The sequence below is a fragment of the Callospermophilus lateralis genome, chromosome 1 (assembly GCF_048772815.1).
Source record: "Callospermophilus lateralis isolate mCalLat2 chromosome 1, mCalLat2.hap1, whole genome shotgun sequence".
In the NCBI taxonomy this organism is placed as follows: Eukaryota; Metazoa; Chordata; class Mammalia; order Rodentia; family Sciuridae; genus Callospermophilus; species Callospermophilus lateralis.
The window spans coordinates 146,882,905-146,909,819 of record NC_135305.1 but is presented as its reverse complement, the minus strand read 5'-3'; the positions used below and the strand labels follow the sequence as shown (position 1 = coordinate 146,909,819).

The 26,915-nt window shown below is 39.5% G+C and overlaps 1 protein-coding gene across 2 annotated transcripts in view; it reads right to left on the bottom strand.

The window, feature by feature from the left end:
* Window positions 1–905: 905 nt before the first annotated feature.
* Sppl3 (signal peptide peptidase like 3) overlaps window positions 906–26,915 on the bottom strand; it is a 109,156-nt gene continuing 83,146 nt past the window's right edge. For both annotated transcript variants that reach the window (XM_077108903.1, XM_077108904.1), the window contains 9 exons: window positions 21,413–21,501; window positions 13,618–13,737; window positions 12,885–12,963; window positions 11,470–11,582; window positions 6,012–6,118; window positions 5,414–5,577; window positions 4,199–4,398; window positions 3,180–3,289; window positions 906–2,051 (listed from right to left, as the gene is read on the bottom strand). In XM_077108903.1, the coding sequence (XP_076965018.1) occupies window positions 1,980–2,051; window positions 3,180–3,289; window positions 4,199–4,398; window positions 5,414–5,577; window positions 6,012–6,118; window positions 11,470–11,582; window positions 12,885–12,963; window positions 13,618–13,737; window positions 21,413–21,501 (1,054 nt within the window). In that variant the 3' untranslated portion in view covers window positions 906–1,979. The remainder of the gene's footprint in view (window positions 2,052–3,179; window positions 3,290–4,198; window positions 4,399–5,413; window positions 5,578–6,011; window positions 6,119–11,469; window positions 11,583–12,884; window positions 12,964–13,617; window positions 13,738–21,412; window positions 21,502–26,915) is intronic.

The following is a 26,915-nucleotide window of genomic DNA, read 5'->3' as shown; positions in this document are numbered from 1 at the left end:
TTGAAAAGTCAAAGTGATGGCCAGGATCATATTTCTACCCCTTACAGGCTTGTGCCCTAAATCTGAATCCTTAGAGGACTGCCGGCCATGTGGAGCCGTGGATCCTTGAGGGCCCAGGACGCCGCAGCTGACGAGCACACAAGGGCATCTATTCTTCAGGTCCAAGTGGCTTGAGTGCTGTGGACAATCGCTATGACCGAACCAGAGCCCCAGGTGAGCAATTCTGGAGAAAGACAGGGTCTTCCCATTGGCGTTTTGGAAGAGGTGGAGCAGTAGGAGGTGATGGGACGCATCTGCTTGGTACCAGCCACCAAAAGTGAAGATGATGTGACAAAGGCTAGAAAGGAGTCGTTTATTAAAAACAAAACAAAACACCCCAAACCCCTCAGCAGGATTTGAAGGCAACAGAAGAACCCAGCGCCCTGACTGCGGGAGTCCCACCCAGTAACTGCATGCCATGGAGACGGCGGCACGCCAGTTCAGTGCACGGGGAGGACAGGCAGGCCACAGAGGGGACACTCTATGGAAGGAACTGGGGCGTGTGGGCCCTTCTCCAGCCTCTGTCGTTGGGTCTTTTCAGGACAATGCCAGGCCAAGGGCCACCGAGGTAAAGGTAAGCACGCGTCGCACCAGGTACCACCAGAGCGAAGACCCCGCGCAGCCTGGCTCCTGAGGGCAAGGACGTCCTGTTCTTTCTCTGGTTCCTGGAATTTTGGGTCCGTCTCAGACGGCATTTGACATTTGTTCCCAGTTGTCACCACAGGTAAGTCAAGACTATAATCACAACAGCAAGGACAGGATTATGTTGCTTTTTTCCTTTTTTTTTTTCTTAAGGGAGTGAGGGCATGGAAAATACAGCACACCAATGAAACAAAATGCCAAAAAAAGAAAAAAATACAAAAAAATACAAAATAGAAAAATGTATTTACAGGTAGTACATTACTATGATCAGAAAGCACAAAGACACCTGCTGCTATATTACATGCACTGGTTCAGGAAGAAACTACTAAAAACCCTGCAGGGAGAAGCCTGTAAAAAGAAAAGGACTTTGTTTTAACTTTTCATCCCTAATTTGCTACACTGATCAAACCAAGTTAAGAGTCCCCCAAAGCCCACAGTCTGTCAGTCCGAATGCTATCCTGGTTGGTAACTGCAGGGTCAGTTGTGACGGGGAGACGGCAGCTTATACAAGGAAGCCACAGTAAACTGCTCTACATGCTCAAAATCACAGCAAGCCCCTGTCTGCTACACAGCATGATCTTAGCAGGTTTTAATTTTGTTTATTTGTATATATCTATGTGCGCATGTGTGTGTGTGTGTGTATATATATATATATATATATGTACGTATGTATAAAAACCGTGCCCTTGTTCACCGCCAACACGACATCTGGGTGGACATGAACTCATTACAACAAATCCTTATGTGTATGTTGTAAGAAGTCACTCAATGTCTGTGGATTTAATAAGTCACTTCACACCACAGAAAATATTTAATAAATCCAAAAAAAGGAAAGAAGAAAATAATGACAGAAGAGCTTCTGTCTCAGTTCTCTGAAACTGAGTCCCCCATAGGAAACTGGTCCCAAAGTTCTGGAGGGTTCACTGAAGAAACTTCGGTTTGCTAATTTTTTTTAATCCTTTTAGTGTTCAAAAAGTTCTAAAACGACTCCTTGCCGTTTGCAGTTTTTAAATAGTCAAATCTCCATCTCCCTGCACGTAACAGTCCGGTGCAGATCCCCAAAAATGGGAGGGAGGGCCTGTCACTCTAAAAGGCTCCACCCTACCACTGCAGGAGGACCAGCAGGGCCAGCACCCTTCCCTGCCAACCGGCTTCCTCAGGTGCAGATTCCAGTCACATGCCTGTTCCTTCAACAGGTGACTTCTGAGTACCAGGCCAGCTCTAAGAAGAGGAAACAAAACCACGTGGTGAGAGAAAAGGACGACACTGGCCATCCTGGTCACTTCCCGTGGGATCCATCATACTTCCAGGAACCGGGAGCTGCTGGACTTGGAGTGGAACGGCTCAGACCACATCCGCCGTAGGTCACCCTGGGAAGGAAGGGACAAATTCAATCCGAGTTAGATTTAGACAGAGGCACACAAAGCCCCAAGTCCTTTCTGATTCTCAGATTAAACTGCTTCTGTGGGGGCCAGAGAGCAGTCAATAACTGTGAGGGCGATCTGGCTGTGACATCTGTCACCTTACTGATTGCCAGGGTTGATTTGGCTGATCTGTATGGCTAGGCAGGTGTCCCCTTCCTTCCTCACTGCCCCATGTGTGTCCTTCCTGAAGCTGCACATTCAGTCCTAGAGGATGACCCTCCTTGATAAAGGAGGACCGTTCTTTCGTCAAGGGCATCCAAGTAGCTGCATCCCCCGCCCCATCCCTGAACCTCCAAACAGGCTCTCAAAGAGCATTAAACCAAACCTAACTTGATTTCAAGGAGAACCAGGTAGAAGACATGATCTTAGGCTCCTTGAGCAAGAAAGATTTTTAAGAACTCTGTTCCAACTCTAGCCTGATACAGGTTCTAGCCCTGATAGTAACGGCCTTAGGCAGGTTAAGGAACCTTGGCCTGTTTCCTAGCTATAAAAATGAGATGGTGATTCAAATTTGGAAAATGAGGAAATGTGCTCTCTGAATTTAGTTTTTACCATATACTGCTTCAATTCTATTAAATCCTTTGTAATTCTTCCCAAGCCTTAATGCAAGATGATTTAAAAAAGATGTTAGAGTACTAGGGGACTGTTCTTCTTTTCCTTCTGGTTCTGGGGATCAAACCCAGAGCCTCACCGAGCTACACTCCCAGCCCTAGGTACTGCTTTAAGAGAAGAAGTAGGAAGTCCCTCTAGTTGGGCTCTTGGAATTTCAAGTCAATTAATCCATGACCAGTTGGTATAACGGTCTAATCAATCCCATTTTCTACTAGTGGCTCTAAGAATCCAGAGAAGTTCACCAATGCCAGGCCAGAGCACATGACAGTCGAGATCAGGGGCTCAAGCAGAACCCCCTCCAGTGAGGAGAGTATGTGCACAAACCCAAGGTCAGTGCCAAGTTACTGCTTTTGCAGGTTTACACCCACTTCTCTCACCTCATGCCCTGTCCTGGGGATGAAAACCCAGGCACGTGCTGGGCAGACCCTCTACACTGAGCTACAGTCTCAGCCCTCCTCTCACCTTTAAATAGGCCATGGTGAGGAGTGGCAATAAGGTAAATGGCACCAGGTAAAGGAGGGCGGGCTGGGCAGCTCGGTGGATGCGAGACGCCACAGTAGCAGTGAGCAGACCTGGAAGGAAAGACATTGGTGAGTGATCCTGAGAGAAGGGAGGCCCTGTCACCTCGGAAACAGGATGTGATATAAGTCCAGTCCACAGAGAGGGTATGAAATGCCCAGCTCCAGCAGTTAAATGTGGAGCAACTCCAAGGACATGTGACTGGCCCAAGTCCCACTCCTTGCTCGGTGCCTGGTTCAACCCTCCCTTCCACCCTGACTGGGGCTGCTCTCCCTCTGCCTCCTGTGGTGTGTGACGCTGGACTTGAAGGCAGAGCCCTGGGTACAGGTTCCAAATTTGCTATACTTACATGAGCCGTGTAACCCTGGGGGAGGAATTCCCCCCTCTCTGAGCCTCCTATACTGTCTCACGGGGGTAATGCCACTTGCCTTGTCCCTGTCAGGCAGGGTTTCTGCCTGGAAGTGAACCCATGTGCACGCAGTGCTGCAGGTGAGCACAGTGCTGATGTTGGGAGGCTTGGGAGAGGTGCTCCTTCCCTATTCACTCCACTGTAACGGTCATGGGCATGGAACAGCCCAGTCAGTCGGTCTGTCTGTCTGTAGGGGAGCTGGCTGGAGAAACACTGAGCCTGGGGAGAGTCTGAGGTCAGGGGTGACAGAAATATTGACCAAATCAAGGTAAATCTCTGCCATTCACTAAATTCTGTGGAAGATTTATGCTGAGCCCAGGGTGCGATCTTGTGTGCTGTGTCTGTGGCTCTCAGCTGTGCTGTTCAATGGGGAGCTGGTCCCACAGCAGAGACAGTGTGCATCATCTCACAAGCTGGGCGGGGTCCTTTTTAGTTATCTGAACAGATAACAGAGTTCCTACTCTCTAGGTCAGCACCTGCACTTGGAAGACCTGATGTGATCCCAAAGACTGGAGGCCAGCCAGCGAGGAGCAGCAGCTCCCAGCACTCTTACCTACAAAGTATCCAATGAGGGTGCAGTGGAAGTAGGACACCTTCTGCATGCGCCCGGAGATGTTGGCGGGTCCAGAGGCACCACAGGAGTCACCGCTGGCTTGTTTTTTATAGTTGTCATAGCGAAGGACAAAGCACAACAGCAGACCGGGCATCACAATGTCTCCAATGCCCAACATAGAGAAGTGACTGCCCGTGGAGCTGAAATGTGGAATGCCACTCTCAATCCAATTTCTACTACTGTATAAAGTCTTTTTTTTTTTTCCTGTGGTTATAGGTGGACAGAATTTTGTTTATTTCTATGCAGTGCTGAGGATTGAACCCAGTGCCTCACGCACGCTAGGCAAGTGCTCTGCCACTGAGCTCCAGCCCCAGTCTGTCAGCTTTTAAGTAGTCAAAGAACTCATCCAGAGGGCAGAGAGCAATCTCTACTGGTGGACACTAGTTTTCCGGTTTAGAGATTAAAAGCCCCTTAGGAACTGGCAGCAGAGGTCTCCAATCCGGGCCCTCAGTGTTTCAGGACAGCAGCTTGTCAGTGACTGCTGAAGTGATGTGCCCAAGCACTACCTCCTCTGGAATGTCGGGCAAAGCATGATTTGAGATAGATGCTTATTTACAGTGTCAATAGTGACTGACTACTCCCAGACACAGGAGATAAAAGCAGCACATTAATTTTGCTATGATTATATTTCCAGGAAATGTTCAATTTTACTATTGGAACATTTATATGAGTGTCTTAAAAGTAAAAATGATCCTGATTCTATTAATTTTAGCCAACTTTAGAAAGTGGGAACAAGCTGGGCACAGTGGTACATGCCTGTAATCGCAGTGACTTGAGAGGCTGAGGCAGGAGGATCGCCAAGTTCAAAGCTAGCTTCAGAAACTTAGGCCCTAAGCGACTCAAATCCTGTCTCAAAAAGGACTGGGGATGTGGCTCAGTTGTTAAGGGTCCCTGGGTTCAATCCCCAGGACTAAAAAATTAATAAAACAGGACTAGCAATAATGTTCAGGTGTTTAGTAACATCGATCAAATATAAAACACAACACCCATATCACTCGGTGATGCATCTTGGAAAGTCAAGTTGGTATTCTCAACCTCACTTTTTCACTTAGAGATGGTGGCCTCCTAACCCTTTTCAGTTTAGGGCCAGAATGCTGAAGACAAGACACACAACCGAGGCAGGAAACGGGATGAGGCCCAACAGGCCAGTCCTACCTTGGGAAGACCAATTTTCCAGGCAGAGACAGGCGAGGAACATCACGCCCAACATTTGGCCCCAGGTGGAGCTTCCGGGACAGAACGTCAAGGGGGTTGTCGGCCGGCTGTGTGGCCACCTTCACCATGACATTGCTATTGAAGATGTAGGCTGAGAAAAATACCTGCCAGGGTGGAGAGGTGCCTTTAGTGAAGGGGGCTGCAAGCAACTCGCTTTCAGCATCACCCTTTCTGTTCTCAGAGCAGAGCTCATCAATGCTTTCTTTGACTGCATGCTTTGAAGAAAATCTTTGCTCTTCAAGTGTGCCTCCAGGTTTCCCAATGTCTCTCGTGCCCGGAGACTCCCCAACAGTGGAACTGGGTGCTCCCACACAGGGAAGCTCGTTTGCTGGCTGCCTCCTCCACCCTGAGCTACTGTACCACAGCTCTACGGGGAGAAGGCTCAACCAGCTGTCAGCACACTGTGAGCGAGCACAGTGCAGGACTGCAGGGAGTGGTCTGGGGAGCAGGCTCTGGGTACTGGAGTGGACGGCTTTCAGCAGTGAATGCTTCAACTGCACATGAGGAGAGCAGGGGCGTTCAGGAAACAGATGCTTACCCAAAAGACATCGTAGATGAGAAGCCCTGAGAGGAGCAGGCAGGAAACCTTGAGGCTAGGCAGCCGAACAAAGGCGATCATGGCGACACAGAGACCCATGGCCAGAGCTGGGGAGAAGAGAGAGCAGTCAGGTTTGTGACTCTTCCCACAAGCTCTTCGGCTTATCCACCCAACAGTCTGTGGTTCCTTCCGAAGTCTGGGGGCTCTGAACTATAATTTTAGGCACTTATATCCACACTATTGTGAAGTGTCCACTTCTGCTGGTTTGGATCTGCTGGGCCCTGAGAAGCATCCTGTCTCCCGCTAGATATGGTGCTGGACCATACAGCGGCAGGTCAGGCTCAGTTGAGACCTCCTTGCTCTCATTCCTGGTCATCCCCTGTGTGGCTGCACTGTCCTTACTCTAGAGTCAACTGTGCCCTAGACCACATCCCCTTTCCTCTGCTCAGGATGTCCTTCCAGCCAGTCACTCCTCTCTCTTTACAGGATTTTCTTTTATTAGAAATATTACACATTTGCATTGTATTTTAACACTCACATAAAGATCCCTCCTCAACAAAAAGGTCCTCTGAAGAGCTGTGGGTGTGAGCTGTCTCCAATTCCTTCTATTTTCCTTAATACTTACTACAAAAGCAGTAACTATTATAGAAATAAAGGAAACTAGAGAACACCGTTAAGGTTTCAAAACCTACATTGCCACTCTCCAGAGATAAACGGTGTAAAACATCTTCCCAAATTTTTTTACACATGTATTTTTATACAGAAAATAAATTTTATTTCTCGGTAGGGAGACTGAAAAGTACAATGTGCTGTCATCTGTCAAGGACTATCTTGCTGTGTTATAACATGGAGGGCATTACACGGTGAGCAAGCCATGTGTATTTTTAAAATATGAGATCACAAAATCATCTTTTTTTTTTTTTGGTACTGTGGATTAAACCCAGGGTGCCCTGCCTATCACATAGCTACACCCCCAGACCTTTTTATTTTGAGAGAAGATGTAGTGGCCAAGGCCAGCTTCAAACTTTCGATCTTCCTGCTTCAGACTCCTGAGTAGCTGGGACTACAGAGGTGCATCACTGCTTCTGGCTAAATTTTTTTTTTTTTTTTTTTTTTAATACTGGGGTGTTATATTCTCTAGCCTTCTATATATTTTTAGGGTCTTGCTAAGTTGCTGAGGCTGGTTTAAAACTTGCATTCCTCCTGTCTCAGCCTCTCAAGTTACTGGAATTTCGAGCACCTGCCACCACATCCAGCTAAAATCTGCTTTAAAGCCAACAATTATGAGTTTCCATTTCAATGAATTTTCATCTCAATCTCTAATAGACTCCAGAGTGTCTCTTATATACAGTTTGTCTAAGCCAGTATCCAGTCCAGGATCTTTATGTCTTTTAAATCTTTTTCAATCAGCAGGGTTTTTTAAAAAATATTTTTTTAGTTGTAGTTGAACACGATACCTTTATTATTTTTATGTGGTGCTGAGGATCGAACCCAGGGCCTTCCACGTGCTAGGCGAGTGCTCTACCGCTGAGCCACAACCCCAACCCCCAATCAGCGGTCTTTTTAATGAAATGGGAACTATGTGTCCTACAGAATGTTTTACTTTCCTGGTTTTTCCCTTATTGTGGTGGTTGGTTTTTTTCCCCTCTTCCACTGGCTTTCTGTAAGTCAGACATTATTACCTGAAGACTGACTAGATCACATTCACCTCTTTCACCCGTTCCTCAAAGGCTTCATCTCTGCTACTTCAGAGTTTCTTGGGGCTGCCAAGGACCCTCCTGTTGTTAAGCGCAGCAAGGAACCCTTGTGCTCATCTCAGCTGATCTGTACATGACCATCGATGGCTTCCGGCTCCCTTCTCACGTGGCTTTCAGGAAAGTGCACACTCCTGGTTCCTCTCTCCTGTATCTGCTGCTCCTTTTCAGGTTTTGCTGTAGCTCTTCCTCAGTTCCCAGACCCTGAACCTGTCCTCTCAATTTTGCTCTTACCTCTGCTTCACTTCCTTGATGATCTCCTCCAATCTCAGTCTATCTCACATTTTTATTTCCAGTCTGTATCTCAACTTTCAACTTCTGATTCATACAGACTAGGGCTAAGTGAAATATTTCCTTGAATGTCCAACAGGCCTCTCACATTTAATCTATCGCAAGTTCTTCTCTAAATTGGTCCCCACCAGAGTAGAGTGTGTATATTTATTCTCTTAGTTGTGCAGACCAAAATCTGTGGCTTATTTTGGAATACTCTCTTATAACACTTGGTACAAGCTACACTGTCTCTAGCTCGACTGCTACAGTAACCACCTGGTCTCTCTGCCTCTACCTGGCCCTATATAGTCTCTTCACACAGCAGAGGTTCTTAAACTTGAGCACCAAGAGAAGCTCCTTGGGGACAAGGTTCACTGCACACATATATCTATAGTTTTTCAACAACCGTAGCACTAGCTTTTCCAGATATAATAAAGAAGCTCCATATTGTTTGAAAACTTCCCAAGACTCCCTGATAGCTTTACAAATGAACTTAACTTTCAGCTAAGTGTGAATTAACCAAAAGTGTTAGGGAAGTAAATTATAAATCATAGTTATTTAGTAGTCATTTTAAATTAATTACTGACATCTCTGTATCACCTTGTCTTCCACAACTAGGAAGGTCAGGGGTAAAGACAATGATATGTTAAACTGAGCTACAAGTGTTCTCAACAAGGAATACACAACCTGTAGGGTCTTAAGCAGTGCCCTGTTCTTAGAGGACCTTGAGATATCCATACCTATGCAGACTAAGCACCAGAGTCTAGCATTTTAAAATAAAATAAATAAAAATATCAACTTTTCGATTCCTAGCACTAAACATTTCTTGGTGATAGGGTAGTAGCAACTGCTTTAAAATGAGGGGCTGGATTAGATATGTATCAAGACTCTGTTAGTCCCTAAACTGGTCAGGGGATGCACACAGTGAACCTGGTTCAACGATCATTGAAACACTAAGTTGTGCGTACTCAAGATTCATCAACTACACGTCTGTAATCCCAGTAGCTTAAGAGGCTGAGGCAGGAGGATTTCGAGTTCAAAGCCAGTCTATGCAACTTAGTGAGGACCTAAGCAACTCAATGAGACCCTGTCTCTAAATAAAATATACAAAAAAGGTTGGAGACATGGCTCAGTGGTTAAGTGCCCCTGGTTTCAAACCCTAGTACCAAAACAAACAAACAAACAAAACATCAGCTTAGGCTGGGGGTGTAGTTCAGTGGTACAGCGCTTGCCTGGTGCATTCCAGGCCCTGGGTTTGATTCCTAGCACCTCAACAGACAACCTATCAGCTTTTAGTCAACAGACCACCATGGACTGGTCAAATAATTCCAAGCTTTCCCAAATTTAAAAGGTTAATTTGCCACATGAAACAGAGTAGATGAAGAGTAGATGAAACAGCTCTAGGTTTCAGTTTAAGAAAATGCTCAAGTCCACTTTTAGTATGAAAACTTCCTATAGCACTGCAAAACATCTATCAGCCTATTTCCACCACACATTAACTTCAAAGGACAGCTGTTAACTAAAAATGCTCATTTAAAAAAAACCTCACTCCCAAATCTCACTTGTCCACAAGATGAACTAATTCTGCAGAGGATCCTTGGAAATTTAATTTCCATGCTGAGAGCAACATATTTCAGGATGTTACAGATCAGGGCAAGAAAGCTACACTCTTGTAGTAGCAGAAAACAAGACAAACATGTATCAAATACTAATCTGAGAAACAAAAACCTCAAAGGCTTTCTTAAAAATTCTCTTCACAAAAGCAGCTTAGTGTAAACTGGTTAAAAAAAAAGGTTCTTGTACAAATAGAGGGAAATTACAGCAACAATTGAAAATGCAGTAAAAAATCTACTGGGTAGGCCAATTAGGGCCTAAAAAATAAATTTATAATCCCTTTTATCAGGTTCTGTCCAAATTTGATCATGAACAGAACATCCTTGGTTTTGAATAAATTCTGATAGTTGATGCAAGTGTTTTAAACAAAACATAAATATAAAAACACCTAACCCCCAATATTCTACTCGGCACACGTAAGGTCCGTCATGGAAAGCAGACAGATCCTATCAGCTTAACTTAAGTCACTCCTGAACTTGAGGCCTGGACAGCAGGTATCACTTTGGGTGGTTCTGTGCTTAGAGACCCTGAATGACAACTCATGGTAACTGGCAGAGCACAGGCTTGGCAGCTGGATTAACCTCACGGTTGTTTGGAATGGTAACAGGAGTAGATGCCATCCATACCTGTAGTTTTCGGATTTTCAAATTCCTTCATTAAAAACTCTTTAAATAGTACTACAAGTAAGTATAAAACTGATTATATTTAACCTGCTTCCCTTCTCAACCACCAAAGGAAAGGAAAAGGTGAGCAGATTTTATGAGACAGACAAGAGTCATTAGAAGTTTCTTGAGATTAGGAAAGTAAACTGAGAAAAATGACAGCAGGGTCTTAAAGTTTTCTAATGTTTCCAGAATGACTTGAAGAAGGATAAGAGATTTTTGGAAAGGTATTTTCAAGGTGGTTTGGTAGTTAAGTAAGAAATATACACAGAAGCTCTGTAACTTAGTAAGTCACTTGTCTGAACAGTTACCTCATTTGCAAACTGGGAACCATAACAGTTCCAACTTCCAAGAGTTACATTAAGGATTACATGAGGTAATTCAGTGGAGCACCCAGTACATAAAAAGCACTCGATGAATTTTAGTTGTTATTCTCATTATTTCATCATCATCATCATCAATGAAGGGGAATTCTCATATGCTGTGCACAGGAGCATAAACTACTATGGCTTTTCAAAACCCATATGTTATAGGAACCCCACGTCTAGGAATTCATCTTTAAAAAATTAGCTAGGTTGGGGATGGGGATATAGTTCAGTGGCAGATCATGTATGAGGTCCTCAGTTTAATACCCAGTAGAGCAGGGGAAGCGGAGGAGAATCTAAGTGATCTGAAATATACCAAGAGGTGGAACAAGTACTTTTACCTCAGGATTATTTATAACAGAAAAAGATTAAAAAACAATCTAAAGATATAGCAATAATAAAATAATTCACACATTATTCATTAACAGCACAAAACAGGGGAAATAACTGATGAATGAATTAAAAAACTTTGGTAATGGAACAATATTCAGTCATAAAAAAAGAACACCCATACAGGTTATGACATGTTTACAACTTAGAAAACATGTTGCTAAGTGGAAGGAGTCAGACAAAAAAGGCCATGTAAGTGTCCAAAATAGAGAAATCCAGACAGAAAATAAGATGCCTGGGGCTACGGTGGGGTGGAGTCTGACAGCTGTGAGTATGGGTTTTAGGGTGTGAGGAATAAAAATGCTCCACAACTGACTGCAATGATGGTTCTGCAACTGCACAAACTTAAGTTATCCACAAAATCATGTTAAGTAAATCAGTCTGTTTACATTTCGTTACTTACCATCCATGAGAAGCCAGTGGCCAGTGAGAACCCAGATGAGGACAAGCATGACAGACAAAGAGAAGGACAGTAACTCAGCAGCAGTGAAACGCCCGCAGCAACCAAAGGAAATCCTGGAAAACACACAGCATTTACTAGAGGGGCGGGCACACTGCATTCAGCACCCTGGAGCTTCAGGATCAGAAGTCAGGATGGCTGGATGAGAATAGTAGGCAACACCTCGATACCTGGAAATCTAAAAGACCCAAGGATGAACTATGAAAACTCCAGAGGAACTGTACTTTTCCAATTTGATAATATTATTATTATTTGGTACTGGGATTGACTGAACTCAATCACTGAGCCACATCCCCAGTCCTATTTGTATTTAGAGGCAGGGTCTCACTGACTTCCTTAGTGCCTCGCCACTGCTGAGGCTGGTTTTGAACTTGTGATCCTCCTGACTCAGCCTCCAGAGCTGCTGGGATGACAGGCGTGTGCACCACTGTGCCCGGCAATAATGTACTTTTGAGACCAAATTATCAACATGGGTGTTTAAGAGTTGTGACAAGCTAGGCATAGCTTGTAATTTCAATGAATCAATGACTTGAGAGGCTGAGGCAGAAAGATCTTGAGTTCAAGGCCAATCTCAGCAACTCAAAATATAAATGAATACTGACTGGGGATGGAGTCAGTGGTAGAGCACATCTGGTTTAATCTTCAGTACTATAATAAACAAGAACTCTGGAGAAGCTAAGAGGGAAAATTCTATTCTTAAGTGGAAAACAAACTGAAGAGTGCCAACAGTTCAATTCATTTAATAAAGGCAAATGTCAACAGTTCAATTCATTTAATAAAGGCAAATAAATATCTGTATGATGATAAATATATTTGGTTATAACTAAATATAAATAGATCACTAAAATAAATATATTTGGTTATCCTGGGAAAATCAGCTGCTCCTAGTGAACATTTCCACATGCATACATAATACACCACATCCCCATTAGCATAAACTTAGTTCCCACAAGCAATGATTTTAGGAGCTGAGGTGTGAATGCTATCATTATGCCAAAGGGCACCCAAAAAGAAAGGCAAAGAATATCTGAATTGAACCACTATGTTCACACCCGTTAGCTCACCAGTAAAGGAATGGAAGTGTTCACCAAAAGAAAACTGCTCCTCTTTCAAAATCTAAGCAGGGGCATAATTGCAAGGACTCCTAATTTCTAAGATTTGTTTTTATTTTCTCTGCCATGAAAAGGTACAAAAGGAAGTACTATATTCTAGTTTTAAAAGATCAAACATCTGGCTTCTCAATCTCTTGGTATTATTGTGCTTTGGTCAACACTAGAAATTTTAAACTCCTAACAGTGCTACCAAGCATGAAAGAAAAACACAAATTTATAACTAAGAGCAAAGTTCCAAGTCCTTACTTGTTCTGAGGTGAACAGGGTCTTGTTAAATACTGGCACATCGGGAGAAGAAGAAAAGCAAAAGCTATCGTTGCAAGAACTAGAGAAAGAAAGGGTATGGTTAATTTTTTTTTTTAAAGAAATCTATTATTTAAAAAATGGCATTTTTAGAAACAGTCATTTCCCAAAACAAGCGGAAATGATTTAATTGACCAGAGAATCTTTCTTTACTATTGAACAAATAACTTCCTTAAAACAAAAAACCTGGTTTGAATTAGGGATAATATGACTAGATTTTCTCATTCTCTCCTAACTCAGTGAGAAAAGATAAATAATGGTTTGGGGGATGACCTCCTAATAAGTCTTGCATTTTTTTTTGGTATTTCCATCATCTCTTAGCTTGAAAACAGATCAGAGAGTTGACCCTTTAATTACTTTAATTAGCTAGCAATGTTTTTATCTACAGAAGCATTTGTAGAGGCTGCCAATGACCGCTACACCAAACTGGACCTTCTGGTAACCAAACCAATATTGTTCTGGTGTCATAGAGCTCATGAATATTCAAATCCCTAGCATTTTTTTCAGACTGTGTTGACAGGTCTGAATATCAGGTGGTTCATGAAGGAGGTTTAAAGGGTGTAAAAAACTGAAATATAATGAAGAAAAACTTGCATCATTTTTGAACAATTATCTTTAAAAAGGTGGATTTTTTTTCCTTTCAGTGTGTTAAGAACAGACAGAGAAACTCATTTACCTGCTGTACATATTGTAAAAACTACTTGAACTGAGTCAAAGAAGAAGAACATTACTAGGAGAGAGACGGATGCTCCAATTGGAAGAAACAGAGCCTGGGTAGAGTCAATTGTTTGGATACCTGAAAGACAGAAAACAGGACACGTTAACCACTTACTATTCTAGGCTCTTGGATTTTATGTGTAACACGCACTATGCCCTTGCATTATATGTACATTAACTCATTAAAGTATGGCTCTTGGGATAACTACATCATATATGGACTACCAAGGCCCCAGTGAGATTAGGAGCTCTCTGCTCTCCTCGGCACCTTTCCTGTAGGGATGCCCAGGAAACACTTGTTGAATTACACAGTATTACCTTCTGGTGCCGACCATGTGAATAACAGGATGCAAAAACAAAACCAAACAAAAATCCCAGAATCAAGAACATTAACAGGCAGTGCTGGGAACAGTGGTATATATGTGTGATCCCTGTTACTGAGACTGAGGTAGGTGGATTACAAATAAGAAAGACTCTGTCTCAAAATGAAAATACCTGGGGATAGAGCTCAGGTGAAGTTCCTGGTTCAATCCCCAAGGGGAGAAGGAGGTACCATTAAGGGGTAGTAAAAATCCAGTTTAGTCCATTTGAGTGTATTTGTGGTCCTGCGTACAGGTTTGGTTAAAAGAGGTGATTTTAACCCAGTGACTAAAGTAATCTGTGGATTTAATATACTTATATTTACTCTGGTGGGGAGGATGACGAACAAGACTTAGCTGTAAATAGTGAATCAGAAAAATTATTTTCTGAGAACACTTTAAGGTACTAGAATGGGAGATTAATGGGGGACAATGTCTTGGGATTAGAACAGGATTTAGCACAGTGGTTCTCAAATTTTGGCTGCCCCCTGAAATAACCTGGAGAGGTGGTTTTTTTTTTTTTAAATCAAAATGCCCAGGTTCAACCTCAGACCAATTAAACTGAAACCTCTGGGAATTACACCCAGCTGAAACACTCCCCAGAAAACTTTAATTTGCATCCAGGCTTAAGAACCACTAATAAAGTACTTGGTAGAGAAGGAAAACACGGGAAAATATGATAATCACTGAACGAAGAAAAAAAACTATGGGTTTTGTCTTATACGCTGCCTACTTCCAAATTAACTGTCCTGAGATGTCATCAAGAAAAGTGTATGAAAGGGACCTAAGAAATAGTCATATGACTATTACAATAGAAATATTAGAAATAGCAGTTTCTCTTCAATAAATTAAGGCTACAAATAAAATATGCAACAGGGATGAACATAACTAGATATGAAAGGTTGCAATGATGAACCAATGTTTAAAAACTATTCTGGGACTGGGGTTATGGCTCAGCAGTAAAGCACTTGCCTAGCAAGTGAGGCCCTAGGTTCAATCCTCAGCACCACATAAAAATATATTAATTACTTAAAGATATTGTATCCAACTACAACTAAAAATAAATATTAAAAACAAACAAACAAACAAACAAACAAACTATTCTGAAGCATTTAAACTTGTCTGTTCCCCAAAAGCTACTTAGGGATTTTTGTGAAATAAAATATTAAATATTTCTTCAAAACAAAATTGCTTCTTGGCAGTTAGGTAAATGAGTCAAACAATTCATTTAGGGATGAGGCAGTTCAATTTAGGAAAAGTGATCTAGGTGTCAGGACAAACAGAACTGATCTGGGAAATGGTTTGTCCTGAGCACAGGTTTGGCTTGTGTGCCACACTTGGGCTGGGATGGGAGTGCTCTTAATAGTAGTTCAAAGAGGAACTAGAGAAAACTACAGATTTTCAGATGCCTTTCACAACAGAAAATAATGTTCCACAAAAGATCATTTACTACAAGAAACAAATTGTTTTATAAGAATCCATACATTTTAAAACACATACCCATATCTGCCTCTCTTTTATAAAACAAAGCAACTTATAATCTACAGATAAACTATATTAGTTCAAAATATGAACAGAAAAATTAATTTCCTGGTAGAATATAGATTATAGTGACTAGGGTATATAAGGTATGCTTACAATCTAAATTTTAGTCTATAATCAATATGTAAAACTAAATACAAAGATCCTTTCTAGAATGTTAAAAAAAATGCAGATTTTCATTTCTGAAAACAGATTTAAACCAGGAGGCAATGTTACAAAGCAAATAAAGCTCCTTTAGTTACTGACAATATGCCACTTAAAATAATATACATGACTTCAATACTGAACTTCATAAAGGATAGGAGACAATGGTACTGAAAGGGAAGGAGTGAATTAATCAAAAATTCTAGCCACACTCCATTGACTTAAAAACAAAACTGAGCAAAGTTAAACAGAGCAGCCATCACTGGGAAGACTTCCAAAGTCCAACTATGTTATTTTTAAAGTCCAAAATCAACTTAAGTGGGTGTGGTGATGGAATTAAAAATTATATATGGCAGGCTGGGGTTGTGGCTCAGTGGTAGAGCACTTGCCTAGCATGTGTGAGGCTCTGGGTTTGATTCAGCACCACAAATACATAAATAAAATAAAAGTCCACTGACAACTAAAAAAATATTTTTAAAAAATTATATGTGGCAACATTATTTTTAGTATCCAATGGACTAAATTACTAATTTTATACCCTTTACCAAACACTTCTTATACATTAAGCAACAGGAGGGATTAAAAAAAAACTTTCTAGATCTTATGGAATTTACAGTCTAAGTGGAAAAATTAAATAGATTTATGCCTACTCATGAAGAGAATTTCAATTGTACATTTCCATCAATCTTCATAGTTCAAATTTAGGTGAAGTAAAGGACTTTAAGATGTCACATAATGTGGGGTACGTGGCCTTTTCTTAAATGAAGGAATGACATGCTGGGGGAAAACTATACAGGCCTCTTGGGGCAGATGCAGGAGTTAGAACTAAGTCAGCGGAAATCAGGAAGGACCTGGAGGGAAGTCCCTCCCTGCTGCAACTTTCTTTTTTTATTTTAACACTCACAGATAAGTAAAAAAACCCAGAGACCTGAGTGGATCATCACATACCTAATACCAACCCTGGGCGCCTTTGTTGTATCCCTCCTGTCACCCCCCTCTCTCTTTCCCCCAAAGGGAACTGCTGTACTGACTTCTGATAATCTCTTCTTGCTTTGTTTTCCACCCAAGCAGGAACACTTAAATATACTCATTTTGCCTGTTTTTTAAGCTTCATATGTACTAGATTTGTAGTATGTATTTTTGAGTCTGGCTTATTTCATGCAACATTATTTCTGACAATCATCCATGCTGTTTTATCAGCTCAATTTCATTGTATGAATGTTAAAATTTATCCATAAATGTTTAACATTTGAGTTATTTCCAATTTTTTGGCCTATTATAAACTGTGCTGCTTTTGAGTGTTCTGGTTATGGTTTTGGTGCACATGTGCTTATATTTGCAGGTATATAATTAAAAATGGGGCTGGGGCTGTAGCTCAGTGGTAGAGCGCTTGCCTAGCGTGTGTGAGGCACTGGGTTTGATCCTTAGCACCACATAAAAATAAACAAATAAGATCAAGTAATTCTGTCCATCTGTAACTACAAAAACAAACAAAAAATTTAGGAGCAACACTGCTATGTCCAAGTGTATTTATTTATTTTTTAATTTTTAAAGGGAGGACAAAGGGCTTTTTTCTTTTGGTGCTAGGGATTGAATCCAGGGCTTCATGCATGCTAGACAAGTGCTCTTCCATTGAGCTAAAACCAAGCACCCCCGGATGCTTATATTTTTTCCTTTAGTAGATAATGCCAAAATGTTTTTTCAAAGAGATTGAGCCAATGTATATTCTCATTAGTAGTTCAAGAGGGTTCTCATTCTATATCCTTACATTTGGTGAGATCAGGGTTTAATTTTAAATATTCTGGTGTGTGTGTAGCACTATTTCATTATGGGTGTAATTTCGGGCTTTTTAAGGAGCTGAGTGGTGCCTTGTTCTCCTCTCTCCCTGACTTCCCTGTTGAGCTGCCTAGACAGGTGGCGTATTACTATAACATGAAGTAGTAATTCCCTAGGCTGGTCCTGCACTCTAGGGAACCCTGCAGGGATCAATATGAAATAATATGACCTCCATTTTGTTCTGATATGAATCGCAAGGTCCATCTAATCCATCAAGTCATCATTAACACTTCTTCTTCTAGCTTGTTTTATAATCAAGGCCAATTGAATCATTTCTGATATAGCCATAGCACATGTGACCTACACATAAACCTTCAACCTCGACTCTCCACCAATGATTCCGTCCTACACTTCTACTTTTCCCTACTCACAAGCTTTTTTCACTCTCGAGTGGGCAACTGCAATGTTTTAAAGAAAACTCTCTATGTGGTCACTTTGTCCTCCAACAAGTCTGAAATACTCTCAGGAAAAAAAAAAATTGCTGAGGCTGGCCTTGAACTTGCAATCACTGCTGCCTCAGCCTCTGGAGTTGCTGAGATTACAGGCATGTGCCACCATGCTCAACTCTTAGAAAAATCTTAACACTAACACACCTTCTTTTTTTTTTAGAAACTTCCCACCAATTCTTCTGTGTTATCATTTTGGATTCCAATTTCCTTAGCAATCTCTTGTGTTTCTCTGTTCATTTTCTGGTTGATATCTTATTTCTTTGATTCTTGATAAATATGACTAGTTTTCCATGCTATCCCTTCAATCTGGAATGTTATATTCCATAATCAAGTATTGACATTCTTTGCAAGGGCTTTTTTTTTTTTTTTTTTTTTTTTTTTTTTTAAAGAAAGAGTGAGAGAGAGGAGAGGGAGAGAGAGAGAATTTTAATATTTATTTTTTAGTATTTGGCGGACACAACATCTTTGTCTGTATGTGGTGCTGAGGATCGAACCTGGGTCGCACGCATGCCAGGCGAGTGAGCTACCGCTTGAGCCACATCCCCAGCCCAAGGGCCAATTCTTTCATAATGTTACTGATTATGCGGAAGTAGATGGCATTTTTATCCTAATCTGTCCTTATCCCTTATGAAGGTATACGTGGCTTGGAGTAGGTACTGAGGAAATCTCTGTCATCAGGGATAATTTAGTATAATACAGAAGGAAGATCTAAGAAAATGACTATTTAAAAAAGAAGTGTCCTATTCTATTTAGACTCTGATTAATAAGGAAAAAGAAAAAGAAAAAAAAAGCAATGATACCCAGGTAACTTCTTTCCAATGCACGCTGAAAATAAAATTGTACTTAGATATATACCACTTATCTCTCAGGTTTGTGATGCAATGTACAACAGATATATACTTTGGCTTAACTACATATCTGCATATACGCTATATAACATAGGTCTTTTAAGAATAGTTTCATGAGCATAAAGTGATTTGGCCTGAAATGTTGATAGAAGGTATGCTACTAGGTAGTAATTTAATTAGATTCCACAATGGGTTTAACCTTGTTCCAAGTTAAGTTATTGTTATATAATGATTTGGGTCAAAAGAAAAGGCTCGCAATATTTAAATGATTCTACTGACTGTCTTTTTCACACCCACTCTATACTGCTTGGGACAATGAAACACATTCAACCGAATTAAAACTAAACAAGTATAATTTGTTGACAGGGTAATACAGTAACTAAAGAAACTCATGTGGATATTAAGTGATCTTTTTCAACTTAACATCCATGGTCTTCCATTTATATTCTATCTGAATTTTAGTAGACTTACAGTGTTTCTTCCCCATTAGGTGGTGACTTTAACCTGTCATGCTCACTTTCTTCTCTGTGCCTGTAATTATATGCTCCTGTCTCCAGCAAGCCAAGTTCATTGTTTCAAATCAAGCTCATCCTTCTCCTGGAAAGAGACCTCACCTGAGCCAGTGTTGCTCTCCTGACTTGGCCCTTTACTCTTCGTACATGGATGTTGAAATGATTTCACCTCTAGAGCTTACTCTGACCCAGTAAGTGGCTTGTTCAGAAGAATTCTGAGGATCAATGAAAAAGAAAACCACAAAACACCTGTCCCAGGTATGGAAGGTGAAGTGGTATTTGCCCTCTTAGCACTTTAAAAAACACTTTGAAAACAGCTGCTCTTATACTTTTGCATCTTTCAAAATATTTAATAGAATATGGAGTACTCAATACAAACCTGTCATCAAATCAGGTGCTCTCCCCGTTTCTTTCCCTTGGGATCAAACCCAGGACCTCACACATGGTGGGCAAGTAGTCTATCCAAGGAGCTCCACCCCCAACCCCAAGTCTCCTTATTTCTCATTTAATTCTTTCCATAATAAACATCATACCTTTTCTATATCTATTGAGGTATAATTTATTTTATTTATTTATTGGAAAAAATTTTTTTTAGTTGTTGATAGACCTTTATTTATTTATACATGGTGCTGAGAATTGAACCCAGTGCCTCATCCATGTAAGGCAAGTGCACATTGAACCATAGCCTCAGCTCAAGGTATAATTTATATACCATAAATTCACCTGATTTAAGTGTATAATTTGATTTTTGAGGGGTGGGGTAAGCTTTTCAACAGTGAACCCATCACCACAATCTAGTTTTTGAATATTTTTATCACCCCAATAAGACCCCTCAGTTTACAGTTACTTCTCCTTCCTATCTCTAGTCCCAGGCAAATCACTGGGACTAGAGATTTTGAAGTTCATCTCCACTGTAGCAAGTATTAGCACCTCATTCTTTTCTAAAAAAAATGCCACATAACATTACACTGTATGGATAGACCATATTTTGTTCATAAATTCATTGGTTTATTATGGACCTTTGGGTTGTTGTATTTTGGGGTTACTAATAATGCTAATTGGGCTGGAGTAGTGGCTCAGTGATAAAGAGCTTGCCTGGCATATGTGAGGCACTGGGTTCAATTCTCAGCACCACATATTAATAAATAAAATAAAGGTCCATTGAGAGACAGACAGACAGAGACACAAATAAATAAATAAATAAATATATGCTGCTTATCATTTGTCATACAGCCAACTTTTTTTTTTAAAGCAAATATTCTCATAAGATCTTAAATATCAGGAGAGAGACACAAAATCATACTTATTTTCTTTTTGTAACTTTGTAAGTTACAAAAGAGTTAAATGATAAAGCCTTCAAAAATAACATACTTATTGTCTTATTTATCTTAATCATTGTGTATTTGTTTGCCTTAAACTGTGGATATTATAAAATATTGATTAATTTGTAAAATAAGCATTTGGTGACTTTTTCAGCTCATTACGTACTTCAAGCAAACATCTTTGTTTGTTCTTTTTAGGTATACATGACAGTGCAATGTATTTTAAAGGCAAACATGTTTTAAGAGTAACTGAATGAACTTAACACAAAATTATCAATCTCATCAAAGCATCTAAATGAAGTCATATGCTGCGTGTAGTGGTGCATCCTTGTAATCCCACTGACTGGAGAGGCTGAGGCAGGAGGCCAGCCTGGGCAACTTAGTGAGACCCTCAGTAATTTAGCAACACCATTTCTCAAAATAAAAATGGGATGTAGCTCAGTGGTAAAGCGGTCCTGGGTCTATCCTCAGTACCCCCACACCCGGCCAAAAAAATCTACCCTGCATTAATCTCTCCTGCTTATTTTTAACAAAGACTCTCAGCAACAAGCTTTAAGGAAAGAGTTTCTTGTATGCAAGAAATCAGTAGTTCAGACTCAGAACATAAAAATTTAACAGATTATAGCACAGAGTTTAGATTTTATTATAGTACCAAATCCTAACCAGTGAATGATTAACTAAGGGTTTAGAAAGAATCGAGGTAATTACATGGATGAAAATTAACTGATATAAAATGTCTTACTATTATTGGTGCTGTTGCCATTGAAAGACCCAGAAGAACTGTTATTGTCTTTCTCTTTATCTTGATTTTCAAAGTCCATATTAAGGGACCTGTGGAAAAAATTTTTATAGGTAAGTTTTAGTTTTGATTTACAAAGTAGCAGGTCAGAAAATCAGCAGAGACAATATTTTAAAATGCTTAGGCATCAGAAAAGAAAAGAAAGATCTCTTCTTTCAAATGTGGCAACTAGTTCTTGTTGCCACACTTAAAAAAATAACCTTCATTCCTTCCAATGTCAGCTCAAGAGTTTTCCTGACTGCACACAAAAGCATTCCCAAGTGGGTTTTTGTTCACAATGTTTTTGTTCACATCCTTAATTATTTCCTTATGATAAAAACCTGGAAAGAGAATGTTAGGTCAAAGGGCAAGCACATTTTGAGACTTTTAACATATCACACAAATGCTTCCAGAAAGGGTGCACCCAACTGACACTCCACAGCAGCATATGAGAACACTTCTTTTTCTGTCTCTACCTTGTCAGTGTGGATTCAACAACAAAGACTGAATTTCTTCTATTATCTGAAACTGTTCTAGTACTTATACATAGGATAGCACTATTAAATTTTTAACAAAAGAATTTGTACAAAGGAGGAAAAAGATGATATGTAAGAAAAATAAATTACATCTATGAGAAATTAATAGCATGTGTTAAGGAGAAAAAAGGAAGAAACAAAGAATTTGAAATAAAGTCAGATAATAACCCAGTATGGCCAAGGATATACAACTGGGACCTTCATACACTGCTTGTGGTAACATAAATTAATGTAGTCACTTTGGAAGACAGATCTGATTTCTAGCCACCAAAACTCTGAGAAAGTAAATTTCTGCTGTGTAAGCTATCTATTCTATGGTATTTTGTTATGGCAGCCTAAGCTAATAGAGATTAGAGATCATACTTCATATATGGAGACTTGTTTTATGCTCCCAAATGTGTTCTATATTAGTAAATATTCCATGAACACTTAAGAATAATGTGTTCTGTTGGAGTGTTTTATAAATGTCAATTAGGTCACACTGATTAAGAATACTGTTGGAGAGGCTGGGGTTGTGGCTCAGTGGTAGAGTGCTCACTTAGCATGCACGAGGCACTGGGTTTGATCCTCAGCACCACATAAATGTAAAATAAAGATATACTGTGTCCACCTAAAACTTAAAAAAAGCTTTGTCTGATATTAATATAACCACTCCAGCTTTCTATTGATAAGTACAAGCAATATATTTTCTCCGAACCTTTTGTTTCGGCTTTATATTTGTAGTATGCTTCTTATAAGCAGCATGTAATTGGGTTTTTTTGTTTTTATTCAATCTCAACAACTGCTGTCTTTTCATTTGGTTGTTTAAACCAATTTCATTTAATGTGATTACTGATATGATTAGGTTTTAAGACTATGATCTATTATTTGTTTTCTTCCTGTCCTTTTTTTTTGTTTCCCTTTACCAGTTTTTAGGATTAATACAATATTTTAAAAATTTCATTTGACTTTCCTTGTTATTTTATTAGTTCTGTGTCTCTGCTTCTTATTTTAGGGGCTAATGAGAGGTTTATGGCATCCACCTTTAACATGGTCTTTGAGTCATACGACTTCATGTATAACAAACCTTAAATAGTTCACATTTTCCCCATGCAAACTTTCTACTATTTTGCAAAGCATTTTTTATTACTTTTACATATTATGAACCTCAAATTATTTGTTTATATAATCAATTTTCTTTTAAATAAGAAAAAAGTCATATTTATTAATGTGCTTGGTTCTAGTGATCTATGTTCCTTTGTGTAGATAACTGGTTTCCAACCAACACCACTTTAATTTTGCTGGAAGGACTTCCGTTAATATTTCTTACAGTGCAAACTCTGGCTGGTGATGAATTCATCCAGATTGTGTATGTCTGCAAACATCTTTATTTTAGCTTTCATCTTCTGAAAGATATTTTTGCCACAGAATCCTATAGTAATATACATTTTGAAGCTGTTGTTCCACTGTCTTTTCACTTATTTACTTATTTTTGGTGGGGGGAAGTGTAGGGAAGACAGGGATTGAACCCAGAGGCGCTGAACCATTGAGCCACATACTCAGTCAGCCCTTCTTATGTAAATTAGAATTTAATTTTTAAAAAAATTCAAGATATGTTCTCACTAAGTTGCTTAGGACCTTGCTAAGGCTGGCCCCAAACACGTGATCTTCCTGGCCCAGTCTCCTGAGGCACTGGGATTTGTGAACCACCATGCCTGGCTCACTTTTATTGTTTGTTTTTAATGATAGATCTGATGTCATCCTTATCTATTTATCCCCCAGTACCCGCTGCTTTCAGATTTTTCTCTTTTTTCAAATATTTTTTAGTTGTAGATGAACACAGTACCTTTATTTTATTTATTTTTATATAGTGCTGAGGATCAAACCCAGTGCCATGCCAGTTAAGCGCTTTACCACTAAGCCACAACTCCAGCCCCAGGATTTTTCTTTTATCACTGGTTTTGAGCTACTGATAATGATATACCTTGGTGTAATTCTCTTCAGGTTTCTTGTGCCTGGGGTTTATAGAGTTTTTTGGATATGTGGGTTAGTTTTCAATTAATTTAGAAAAAGTTAGCCATTATTTCTTTGAATATTTTCCTGTCTCTCCCTTTTCTCTCCACTTTCTCTGCTTTTACCCAAGGCACAGCTTTTATACACTCTCCTTCATAAGACTGGCTGAGTGGAAATGGCAAGGCAGCCTAGGCTGAAGGGTCATACAACTCCAATTCAATTTATTACCTGACAACTACTAAAAAAACTCTACCTTGGTTATTCTGAGGCAAGGGTTTCCCCCTTTTCAAATACAAGGTGGTTGTGCTTAACCTAAAACCTGTTTTAGCTGGTCCACTTTCTTAAAACCTAGTTGGTAAGAACTGCTACAGAGACAGGAAAGCCTTATGCAGGACAATGAGGTTCTATGGGGCAAGAGAGCATTCTTTTTATTACTGGTCTTTCAGCATCTGAAAGCTGACTCTGAATTTCTCATCACTTGAACAAGCTTTGTCTGATCATGAGAAGTAAACATGGGTCACCATTACCAAAAACTAACATCTGGCTAAATGATAAAGTGGGGTTCCACATATTAGTTGAAGCTGGGAAGAGTCAAATCTCCCAGCTCTACAAAATAAGATCAGTGGGAGTAGGTTTAGTAGATCCCTGGCTACTGTTACCCACACTGACAGCTAATAGCCAATTTAAGTTGTTTAAATATCTTTGCAGAAGATTCTGTCTTCAGGACCAATTTTATTACAGTCTTTATCCCAACTTACTTGGTAATTTATTAACTCTACAAACATCAAACTGCTTGACTGGACCTGGAACAATTTGTTCTATCTTCATAGATGATTACCCATCATCCTCCCTGCCAACCTAACCATCATAGTTTTTTATTACTGCTATACAATGACATATAATATGACGATACATCACAATGTTATTACTACACATTCTACCCAAATTGCACCCTGGTTATCTGCTTAGTAAACAAGTCTGGGTTACTAACATGAATGATTAAATGACAAAAAAAAAAAAAAAAAAAAAAAAAAAAAAAAGTAGGACTTGAGCTATGGCTGTTTCATTACAGATAACCATTTAACACTGTTAAGAAAAAAAAGATCCATCCAATTACAGTGTACTTGTTTTTCCTGTCATTTACTATGACTGAATGGAAGTAGTTGTGGGCAAGTTACAGAACATAAACAAACTTCCAATTATTGATACATATATATATATAAAACCTCCAATGAGAATTAGCTACTGGTCAAAAAATGGTGAGTAGGCTTCCTGTTGTAGCATTAGGCCAGTGGCTGCATACTATTCAAAAATAGTATTTTAATGTTGCAGGATTCAACTGGGGTTCACGCAAGATAATACAAAAAATATATAAGAATGAAGATGTAAAATAAGGCATTAAGAAGACTTCTTGAGAACCTTCATAATGACAGGGTGTTTCACATTTGAGAGAGTACTGGGCCTGACCATCAGGTCTGAAGACCAGTGGACAAAACAAAAACAGAAGGATCAATTCTGCCTTGAATCACATCTGAAAAAGATTATTCAGAAAAGAAAATAAAGGAGAATGGGTAAAGAAGTAATCAAGTAGTTGAAATCTGTGGATGTAGCTGTCCTTTTATGAAGCTGGTTAACCCTGAAACATACGCTTTAAATATTGTGCTATGAGCACTGTTATGAGGTCTATTTTCAGCAGGCAACAGAGTCCATGTCCAGAGTACTTGCCATTCATATTTATCAAGAGGTCAACATTCAGGAATAGCCAGATGAAGAATTAACAACTCATTCACTTCTCCAGATATTGTAAAATATAACTTCAGGACATACTTAGCAGTGAGCTGACCATCTGGACTACAACTTCCTGCTACCTGCTGTACACCTCCAATTTTGGCAAAACTGATTTTGATGAGATACATTTTTGTTCAATACTACCAGCTTATATTAAAGGATATTACAATTCACTCAACAGATATTTACTTGAATGCCTACTATATGTGGCCTCTTCATGTGGGTGTTTGAGATAAATGTTTATCTAATCTTAAAACCGAGTTAAGATTAGATTATTAATTATGGTTCACCTGCACAACTGGGTTCAGGTTCTATTTACTGAAGGACACTAAAAGTTTTAAATTTCTTTCTTAAAGTTGGCTGCTAAAGTTTACCATGGTATTTGTGAAACACCAGTATTAATAGTGTGGGCATGTGATTTTAGGGTCATTTTTGGCTCCATTTTGTCTCTACCTATACTTTTCTTTAGCTCCATGTTAATTTAGCTTATCCTCTCACTTAATAAAACTTGGTGAAAGGTCTGAAATCCTTTTTAACGGGGTAGAACAAAAATGAAAAATTGCAGGAAGCAAAATGGAGGTGAAAACACATTAATTTGTTCCAAGTTATACTTGTTCATCCATTTTAATTCTGATAACTGAGTATAATACTGAAAGTGAACATCATGAAGGGGAGAATTCACTGGCCAAAGTAAACACTACAAGGCTGAACTTAGTTTTAAGTTAAATATGTGTTCCCAGAAGACTTACAGTAGGTTTTTAAAGTTAAAACATTTTTAAAATAAATTGAAAATAAATTGTTAAATATATAAAGAACTGTTCATATACAAATGGATATAATCATTCCCTACATCATCTAACAAATTAAATGATATTTTTTATGCATGACAGATTATGAAATGACAAAGAACAGCTCCAAAGACAGTAAACACATTGCACACCATTAGAACATCATGACATTAATGAACAACAGTGACTTCTTTTGAATAACCTAGCCTACTATGATTATATGCATTTAGTATGGAGGGAAGTAAAAGCAGATAAAGTACAGCTTTAATTATCTCTGAAGTCTTATTAATCTGATGACACCATTTCCCACAGAGTTTTGAGTATAAGCAAATAAATTTTCCTCACCATTAAAGAATGTAAAGG